At 38.7% G+C, this 11,198-nt stretch overlaps 1 protein-coding gene across 3 annotated transcripts in view; it reads right to left on the bottom strand.

The window, feature by feature from the left end:
- Positions 1–422: 422 nt before the first annotated feature.
- The window catches only part of PDE10A (phosphodiesterase 10A), a 193,835-nt gene continuing 183,059 nt past the window's right edge, over positions 423–11,198 (bottom strand). For all 3 annotated transcript variants that reach the window (XM_069786883.1, XM_069786881.1, XM_069786882.1), the window contains one exon: positions 423–5,075. In XM_069786883.1, the coding sequence (XP_069642984.1) occupies positions 4,958–5,075 (118 nt within the window). In that variant the 3' untranslated portion in view covers positions 423–4,957. The remainder of the gene's footprint in view (positions 5,076–11,198) is intronic.

Raw genomic sequence — 11,198 nt, 5'->3', positions numbered from 1 at the left:
TTCCCAAAAGGTAGCAAATAATTCTGCACTAGCTGCACTGCTGTTTGACAGCGGCAAAGCAAGGGTCTGTGTGGAAGTGCCTGTCAACAGCAAGGTAAACGCTCCAGCAGCAGGAGGGCGCACGGGAAAGTGGATCCCTTTGCAGTTTGTGACAGTGTGAACTTGAAATAGGTGATAAAAAAAGAAAAAAAAAATTTTTTTTTTTTTTTTTGGTAAAAAAAGAATAAACTTACGTTGGGAAAACACACCATAAGCAGTGAACTGCAACTACAGGGAAAAACAGGCACTACCTTTTTAAAGGACTCCGTTACGTTTTGAATCCCTTTCTCCTGTGGTTTACTCGTGGTATAAACATACATATACACACACACACTTCCCATCCCTCACTTCCACTCCCAATAATAGCAAAAATAAACATGAAAAATATTAAAAAACTCTGTATTCAGTAATATTCACACCAAAGTATATGTATAGATATATCCATTAAAATTATGAACATTTCTAAATATATTTTATGTATCATACATATATTTATATGTATAATTACATATCCACAGAAGTAGTCTTGCTGTGCTAAAGCCAGCAGTAAAAGCAAAACCAGGTTTCACAATAGGACACCCATATATGCATAATGTACTGGCTGTTTGGTTTGTGAATTTATTTACAACTGAACTATATCATAATAAATGCTTACTGTTCTATTGTACAAACGTAATAGTAAAGGTTTAGGTTTGTTTTTTAAATACAAAGACTGCAAATGAATACATGAAAAAAATTACACACCATGTACAGTATTTATAATTTATAAATGCAAAGTTAAGACCTCTTTAAATTATTGCACTTGCATATTTTTTTACAAAGATAGTTTATATGTATCATATATATATATATGTGTGTGTGTAAATATATATATATATAAAACAAATTTTTCAGCTCACTAAATGTAGTAAAGTTGAATGTTGTTACCTTGAAGTTCGTTCTTCTTCACATAACAGCCCAACCTGAATTTTGAATATATATGAATCTACTCTACAAATCAGTTTGATCTACCCTAGAAAGCAGTCTGTTATTTTAGGTTTTTTGACAGAGTATACACCCGTATTACAATCGAGCACAGTTTTTGGTCAGAAAGCAAAACAAGAGTTATGATGTGCCTTTGCTAAATTGGGATATATAAGCTAAAGTTTGAACATGAACTTCCTTGTAGTAGTGTGCAGAAAGCCTTTTCTGTGTTTAGAATGAACAAATTAATTGTTCCACTTCACAGAACTGTTCCTATATCACAGTGTTGGAGGCAAATGCATTATTTCAAGAGGGTCATAATTGTTTTGAGCATCTAACAATCTCTATTTTTTAACAATAATAGTGCTATTTTCTATCCCTACAATTTTAACTTTTAACTTAAATTTTAATTTTAATTTAGAATGCTCTAAAGGCAGTCACAGCAAACTGATCATACCGTTCTAATTTTAAACACATGAAAGAAGTCTGTGCCACATGAAAAGATGAACACCACACCGCACGTCCCCTCCAATGTAAATATGTTTTATCATATACTCCAACTACAAAATCCCATTGCATTTCTCTAATGGTCAGTTACAAAAAAAAATAATACTGCCGTGAGTTGAACCATTACAGCAGAATGTTGCACGAGCATATAAAATTCATAGATTAATTATAACAATGGAGTTTCTGTCAGTGCTGTAATAAAATATGCAGCATCTCAGATGAGTATCATGCTATGTCAACTATTTTTCTCACTTAGTGCATACCTTTCAGGCACCATTTTGTAACACATTAGAAATGCTCAGGTATGGCTTCAAACAGTCCTTTTACCATTACCAGGCTTAGAGGGGAAAAGCAATTGGAATTATTAACAAAAATAATGCAGTTCTAGGAGTATAAAGTCTAACGCTTCCAGGAAAGAAGAGATGTTAGGTTTTTTATACATTCTTGTTGATCTTGGGCAAGATCAGTTTTAGCAGGATAAAAATGCAAGCAAGAACGGCTTTTGGCAGTTTAGCTTAACGAGCCAGATGTCTTACAGATCTAGATGTCTTACTCTATTTGTGAGTTCAAGTCCAGAGTTTTGAACAATTAAATCTCAATGTACTTGAGCCATGAAATTCAAATGTGGCTTCGAAGTTTTAGGTTTTGGTGGGTTTGACTTTGGAAGTGCAGGTGTAATTTTGTTTCTACAAAAAATTTACACATCTGAATCTGTACTCTGTAAATGCTAAGCCAGACTAAATTTGCTTAGAAAATACAGCCCCTTGTGGCTATTTTTGTTGGTCTAGGTGCTAAAAAAGAGTAACATTTTGTCACGACCTTTCTCCTTTTACACACCAGGAAAACAAACCAAACCACCACAACTGGAGCCAACATTTTTAATTCTAATGGACGTGATACTATGGCAAACGTATTTTATGTGGTTTGGATAGTGCTATATCAGAAACAATACCTGATTGACTTGATACATTAATAGTACAATTTACTGCCAATCTGACAAATTTGCTAGGGAAACATGTTCTGTATCAGTACTTATAAACTTCAAAACCTAAAATATTGTGCGATACTCCCAAATATTTTGAATGGTAAGCAACAGAACTGGTGAAGTTATCTTTACTGTCAATGAGTAAAAGGTGAATTAAAAGCTTTCCATACACACAGACACAGTGTGATAAGGAGTATTTTTGCAATGCTTTAAGATCAGCATTCAAAGCAACAGAATAACAGCAAATATACTTAACTCATGAAGGAAAAACACTCCATCCAGTTGTTGGGGTATCCGAATTTCAGGGAGTATTTTTGTAGTCACCATAGATTTTTTTGATAATTTACATGTAAATTAGGAACCGTGGATTGTGTCTCAAGTACTTAGCGGATGAAAGGTTGCATCTGCATGATTTAGTTAGAACTGCTAAGGAGTAAAGCAGAGGACACAGCATGAGATACTATTCGTTCCACTTCGGTGTCATTCTTTCCTGTCATTTTCTTTTGTTCCAAAATAGTTTGCTGTGGTTAACAATGAATTTCTGCACTTAGAATTGGTAAAGCAAACTGAAAAAAATTACGTGGCTGCTGCTGGGTAACCTGTGTCATACAAATAACATAACTTCATATTGAATTCTCAACCTCTGGGATATCTATGTACTGCAAAGGCTTAGGTGCATTTATACGTTATGTGATTATGTATCACATACTGTACAGATGTACAGATACTGCTATGTGCTCGACCATAACAGAAGGCAGAACTCAAGAGTCCGAGCCATTTACATGAAACCCCTAAGATGGCATGCTTATTAGAGCAATACAGCTCAACAGACATGAGATGGAAAAAGAGAACCTGTGTTCTGTCTTTAAGTCCCTACCATTATTTGTTGCCGTTACACAAATGGCTGTGTTATCATGGAACCACTACAAGAGTGTATTATCTGTGAAAAAGCATATAATGCAACATAGGCTGTATGTGAATGGTACGCAAAGACTGTGTTTTCACCTACTGCGTGGATCAACATGAAGATTTTGTCCTCATTATTTTTAAGAGAAAGATGAAGGCAAATTAAGCGTTGTTGAAACATACTCTGTACAATTGCACTCAATTTAAAAGAGTGGCATTAAATGTAAGGTCTTAAAGTCTGTGCATAAGTTTGTAAGGCTGAAGCCTAAGTCAGCACAGAACTGTAAACACACTATTTTAGAGTACTTTTCTTCAGTCAGCTATTCTTTCACTAAGATAGGCAGTTCTAAGCCTGGGAATTTTGCTGAACTAGAGGGAAAAAAAGCAAACAGACACATGGAGAAGTTTCCTAATTTCACTCATCTTGGGATGGGGGAAAAGAGCAGTAGAAGACATGCGGTGTTACTGTGCAACACAAAAGCTAGTCAATACAAAACCATTTTTGATTTATTGTGATGGTACCACAATACCTCTTATCAGACCTGATTTTTCTGACAAGGCTTTTGTTCCCAGCAGATAGCATACTTCAGGTATGTCTCTAATACTTTTTAAAATACAACTCAGCAGGTAGAAATAAAAATGATGACTTTACTTAATTGTGACCTAGGCAAGGAAATCTTTGCTGTCACCTTTAAATTTTAATCTGATACTTCTGTCACTATGGATACAAAAACTCCAACCTGAAACTCTCTTTCATATTGGAGATAAATATCCAGTACTTCCAGTGTTTTGAGGGAGGAGTTGTCTAGGTTTATAAATCATTCTGAAGAACAAAGCACCGTCACTAGTTCTTTCAACGTTTGCCTTGCCTTGTGAGTGACAGACTATTTGCATCATGATGCTTAATGAAGTACTTCAAAACTTTAACCTGAATGTTTGTTTTCCTTTAGTTTGCAGCAAGAGAATTCACTGTAACCTAAGCATGAATTATAGTCTCCAAGGATTCTGCTGGAGTTCAAACTGATTACAAGTAGATCACACATAAACATTCACAATAGCAATGGGTATATTGTTCTATTTATAGCCAAGAACTCCCAAGTGACACTGGTGTTAAAGCCAGCCACAGTACGGTATAATAAAAGTACCATTGAAACCCTTACTAGAAAGATACAATTTAGAAGTACCCCCTAAGATTTTCCCCCACCCGCCCCGTCAGTTTTAAATTAAGGCCTCAGCAATGTAGCCCATGAGATAAGTCTTTTATATTCACAAGTCGTAAGTTCTCTTTTGACAGCTGACTCCAAAACATCTGGGTTGTCGTTTTCCCTCTGTTCATGTCGTGTCACTGGTGGAGGTCAGGAGGTTGGCTGCCAGAGTCATTTAGCCGAGGTAACTCCATGGGCGTTACCTTCCTAGGCAGATTGGCTTCTTAGTTAGCATTTTGTAGCTTTTCTTCTTCCTTCCCTCAACCCCCCAAATAAAAATGAAACAAAACAAAAAACAGCCCCCAAAACAAGAAGGGATGCTTTTCAGGTTGAAGCAATCCGTTGCTGCTGTTCAGTCATCGATCTTCACAGGAAGCGAATCTGAGGTCCCAGGAGCAAGGGACTGCGAGGGAATCCATATAGAGGCTTCCTCACCTCTTGTTACTTTCTCCCATTGGTTGAGATTGTCCCTGAAGGTACAAAAAAGTCAGAGGTAAAGCACTGTTCGTAAGTTTACTAGGACTTCTTCCTAACAATACTGTCTGCTCTACTATACTTTGAGATGTAGCTTTATGCTGCATGCAAGTACCTGTATGTAATCAGGCTTTTATCATCTTTACATTATTTCATCCTTCACCTTCAGTTATCCCATTTTGTAATTCTGTGTGGCTCGTATACATGTTGACTGTATATAAGCCCACAGCATACCCTCCCCAGAACAAGCCCTGGAGCTAGAGGCTAGTACCTGCCTCCATTACAAATTTCTAGCCCTCACGGCTGCGGAGAAAACCCAGCTGTGACCCAAGGGAGACATGTCTGCAGACACTCGGAAACAGCAATCTGGAGACAAGTGGCCTTCCTCCCTTCGGACTTCAGGGATTTTACCGCAGCATACTTTGGCCCTTTTCAAAACCACCACTGAGATCAGGACTCTTGCCAGGAAACTTGCTCCACTGGAAACCACAGAAGCGCATTAAGCTTTCTGAAACTCCCGCACGTGGGCTGCCCGATAAGTGTATAAAATGTCACATGCCAACATCACAGTATCACCTTTCAATTACTAATGTGGTGATCATACTATCAATCTACTAAATTTAAAGAGTACCCCTTCCTCAAGACAGAAATTTTTTTTAGTGTCTCACAGCCTGGCCAACCCCCAAGTCCAAATTTTGGTTCGCAAGCTGTAACATGATGAAAAATTAAGGTGGTAATGTTCTACAGATCTGAAGCTCAGATCCATACAGACCCATAATCTTACTCGCTGTACACTAGTTCCACTCTGGTGACTTGGAAGTCTATGTTGATGACATCCAACAGCGGACCATACTTGCAACCTATGGCTAAATCTAGCATTCAGTCTTCAAATACAGAAAGAGCGAGCTCAACTGTTTCAATTCCATACTATCAGATACCTAGTTACTAAAACAACAGTTCTTAGAAGTCTTCAGTAAACAAACAGGATGGTAAAAGTACTAAGGTCCTACATGCTGTGTGTCGTATTATCTTATTACATCGGCATTTATGTGGCAGAGCTCTTCTGATTTTTATGTCACAGCTTTGCCGAAACAGTTGATAGAACAGCAAATAATGAGCTGGAAAGACAGAGGACAGGTAAGAAAAGAAAATGTTGCATTTTCTGGGGATGAGGAAAGGCAGGATCTGATGGAGTCTACCAAAGAAAGCTGGTGCCCTTTAGGGGAACACCTCTACCATTTTCTGCAGCAGATGGAAACCTGCTCTACCAGTGCTCCAGGCCAACTGGAAGTCATGAAGCCATCGCAAATATGGCCCTGAATCTCAGCTTATACAATCGGGCACTAAGGATCGGAACAACTGAACCGTCACTATTTCTAGGTCCCTCTCCTGAAACTGGGAAAGTAATGAAGAGAATTGCAGCCAAAATATTTTAAAATTATATCAACTTCAGCGAGAATTAAGAGACCTGAAAGCACATGGAAAATTGTTTAAAATTATTGGGTCTGGAATAAAGGAAAAAAATTTATCACTTCACCTCATCCTCAAAATAAATATACTATCATAGATTTGCCACTTTGGTAGGCCTACTGAGTACATGGGCTACAAAACACACATAGGACTTATTCTGAACACTGTAACACAGGTGGCTGGTAGTTTTGATCTGCACAGAATGACAAGAGAGTATTTAAAAATGTGGAATAAATTACTGGACAAGAAAATCTTCTAGATCCTTAGCTGCTACCTTACCTCAGGGAAATCAGTGACTGATACTTTTTTCTTTTTTTTTTTTAAAAGATGTAGATAATAGGATTCATTTGCCTTTGTGCTCCCAATGAAGCCCTGGCTCCTAAGTGTCTGGAATAAATGCCCAGAGGCTCTCAAAACAAAAACCTTGATGCTGACATCCTGCCTTGGCTGCTTCTGCTGCTATTATTTGCAGCTGGTGTCTGTGTTCCAAACAACTCAAGGACGCAGCAGCTTAAACACTGCGTTCCAAGAACGAGCACTGCTGGTAAAGGGGTGATATTGAAATCGGTTCAGCCAGCAGCTGAGGCAATACCAAACAGGGATGAGGCTGTATTCCTCTCATCACACTCAATAACAGTCACCCGTCAAAAATAAAGGGAAAAAAAAAAGTGTAGTGCAATATCAGCTATTTGAAACACTCTGGAGTAACCTAAACCCTGCAATAACATACATTTTAGTATGTTTAGTACCCATAACATCTTAGTAATTGGGGAGTTGAAGTTAGATCTGTGTTCTTGATCTCCTACTCTGCATCTCCAAGTCCGAACTCTCAACACTTCCTCCTCAAAGAGACAGCAGAGGGTAATTTCAAGGCTCAGCTAAAACTATTAAACTGCTCCTCAGAAGACTTTATGCCAGGGTGTGGATTTTCAGGAAGCTCTTTAGTCTTACAGAGAGCTTCAGCCCCATCCACACATCTGTGCCCCGGTTCTGCATCAGTGCAATCTAAATTAAGGAATGCACAAGAGCAAGGTGGGGAGCTGTGTCTGTACAGAGCTGTGCCCAGTCTGGAGACTGTGCCAGTGTAGCTTTCAGAAGTATCAGTATTATAACTATAATTGGAATTCCAAACAACAAACTTAATCTCTAGAATAGAAAAGGTTCATGTAATCTCTGCCAGGAGTGTGATTGCTTTTACTTCAGACATCACACCTTCTGCAGAGAAACCCACTCCTGAAAAGATGTTCATGCTTGATCTTCAGAATCATGGAGAACCTTTCATATGCATGTGGGTGCTTGATACTCTACAATTCAATTTTAAATCTCCGCAGCTGAGTACTGAAAGGTAGACCATCAAGCACTACAAGCCACTTTTGCAAATAAGCCTCATTTGGATATCCATGTGGCTGGAAATCAAACGATACGGGTCTTCCCAGAACCCTGTTCCTGAAAAAGGTGCTGTGCAGTCTTAAGCACTCAACCTAGCCTCCCTAAGCCTCAGTTCCCATTAAGTGGAATAACAATGCTAACTTCCTACCACAGGTACTGGCAGGCTTATGCAAATGGTTCTACAGTAAATACAAACCCATTTTTAAGACCTCCCATTTGATTGTGCTAGTAACAGAACTTTCCTGACATCCAGCGCTGAGGTTACTTTATTAATCATACAGACTCTGCAAGACATTTTCATGTTAAAAGCATATAGATACTGCTTTGGGGAATAAGAGTACACCCAGATGTTGACACGTAATACAAAAGAAATAAAAATTTTCACATATATAAAGCAGTTTGACAATATTTGTTAGCTTGAGTACAAACAAGTAACTGGAAACACTCATGATAAGCATTACTGCCTTTCTAATGGTGGGTATTATAGGTGATGCTGTTTAGTCCATGTAAACAGCATAAAACTCTTTCTGTCTGCAAACATGGTTCTGCAAAGCACAATCTGTGTTCCAGTTACATGGATCAAACAACCGACCATTTAGCTTGCAGCCATCAATACAGCTGAAGCAACATGCCTTCAAGCAGGGATTACAAAGAGAAAGAAGTTAGAAAACTTCCAAGATCTCAGACTACCTCTCAGTAAAGCAGTTGAATGATTCATGACCTTGTTAAGACTGAAAGGATTACAAGCAGTTCTGTAGTTTACTTCGTGTTCTCTGATGTCACACTGAAAGCAACTCTTCTTTATTTGTCAGGGTACACATTATTCAGTTATCTATAATCAAACTATCAACACATATATATTAGGTCAACACAGCTCAGGGAGTACACATTCCTACCCCATGCTGTAACTTCGAATTCCATAAGAGAATTTGGACTTTAATACCATTATGGTAGTAATACACTCCATGGCATTTTGAAACTAGAGAAGAGTTTAATGCTATATTGTAACTGATGGAACCACTAAAATCCGCACTTATGAATTGTCGTGGTTTAACCCCAGCCAGCAACTAAGCACCACGCAGCCGCTCACTCACTCCCCCCCCATCCAGTGGGATGGGGGAGAAAATCAGGAAAAGAAGTAAAACTCCTGGGTTGAGAAAAGAACGATTTAATAGAACAGAAAAGAAGAAACTAATAATGATAATGATAACACTAATAAAATGACAACAGTAGTAATAAAAGGATTGAAATGTACAAATGATGCGCAGGGCAATTGCTCACCACCCGCCGACCGACACCCAGCCAGTCCCCGAGCGGCGAATCCCTGCCGCCCCCCACTTCCCAGTTCCTAAACTAGATGGGATGTCCCATGGTATGGAATACACTGTTGGCCAGTTTGGGTCAGGTGCCCTGGCTGGGCATGAGAAGCTGAAAAATCCTTGACTCTAGTCTAAACACTACTGAGCAACAACTGAAAACATCAGTGTTATCAACATTCTTCGCATACTGAACTCAAAACATAGCACTGCACCAGCTACTAGGAAGACAGTTAACTCTATCCCAGCTGAAACCAGGACATGAATACTTCCAGATTAGTCAATTTAGGATAACAAATCACTGCCTGCTATTTACCAGACATTTCATAGCTTCTAAGGACAAAAGACACTACTATAAGGATCACCTAGCCTGACTGCCTGGAGAAGACAGGCCTTGGCAATTGCATCACAGTAACCGTGCCTCAGACCCATATCCCTTTTACCTCTCTCTTTTAAAAAGTAAACCTAGCCTTGGTTTAAGATCTTCAACTGGCATTATTCCAAATGCTAAAAAAAAGACATCCACCATATTCCTTGTTTGAACCTTTGGGCTTCAAGTAGTCTTTACCTGCTAAATTAATGAGCTTTGTCTAATCAGAAAAACATACTATGGAGACAGTTAAAGATTTTGAAAAAGTCATTCTCTTGGGTAAACTAAATCCATTATGTCAGATTTTTTAGTCTCTCACTACTAAGATGTCAAAACATTCTTTAAGCTCTTTCCTAATCTTCTCTTATTTGCTAGTGTCTTTATCTACTCTTCTTAAAGCACAGACACTAAACAGGATTCCAGCTGTAGCCCCATTAATGTAATAACGACGGAGGTATAGACTCTAATCCTACTTAATATTCCCTCCATATCCATCTAAGGGTTGCACAGCCATGCCCAGCGGCAGGACCTTAGAGGAAGCTGACTATTAATGATGGCTCCTAGATACTCACTGTTTTTTGTTAAGATAGTCCTCTGTCCCACTGGTGCAGACCTACATATTCTTCTCACAGCTACACAAAATAGCGTTTGGGTGCGAATGACATCATTATTTTGCAAACCACTACGTTAAATTTCACTGCATTTTGTATATAGCGGGCACCCTTCTGTTACTTCACACAGAGCATTTAGTCCACAAGGTCAGGAAAATGACAGAGTAGGTAGGTCTGCCATACAAGACAAAGAAAAAGTTCAATGCAAGCTAGAATTTAAGGACCACAGGAGAAAAAGACCCAAAAGATTATGAGAGAGGTGCTAGTAAGAGCATAGAAAAACATGCCTCTCTTCCATGGATGTAACTAAAGATTGCTGGCATTTTATGAACCAACTGTTTTTCTTTAGAAAGAACACTGATTAACCTGAAACTGGAACATTTTCATGATGCATATACTGGTTTCAACAGAAGTTTTGTCAGGAAAGATTGCTAAGGTCCAGGATATAATTATTGGACAGAACCACCTACAAAGAGATCCACCATCATTCCAGAGTAGAAGCAGCCAATTGGTTAAGGACCCTTGCCTCTCCTCCAGAAGATCCCAAGCTACATTCCAACTGATTGACAGGACAAATTTACATTTGCCTCTCCCACATTCCAGCGGTACTACTCTTATGCTCCCAATGACTGAATATTCCAGGGCTCGCTCTTTTCCTGCTTTTTAATAAAAATGTTGTGACATGAAATAAAACCACATTTTCGTAATGAAACAGAATTCCAGCCAATCTCGGCTGTGAGAACTGTGTTGAAGTAAAAAGGACACAGAGGGAAATTGCACTGAACCAGCATAGATAGGAATACATAAGCACTGAACCTGTTTCTAAATGTTTTTGGCGTCAAACACATTCTAATCAGCTATGTCTGCAGATCTGCATTGGATAGTCTCAGCCAGTAGTTATTGCCTCTGGGTTTCTGCATAGATTAATGCGAGATGCGTATCCCTGTTTATCTGCATGCAAAT

Source organism: Haliaeetus albicilla, chromosome 7, assembly GCF_947461875.1.
Source record: "Haliaeetus albicilla chromosome 7, bHalAlb1.1, whole genome shotgun sequence".
In the NCBI taxonomy this organism is placed as follows: Eukaryota; Metazoa; Chordata; class Aves; order Accipitriformes; family Accipitridae; genus Haliaeetus; species Haliaeetus albicilla.
The sequence above is the reverse complement of the archived record's forward strand: the minus strand, read 5'-3'. Positions and strand labels throughout refer to the sequence as shown.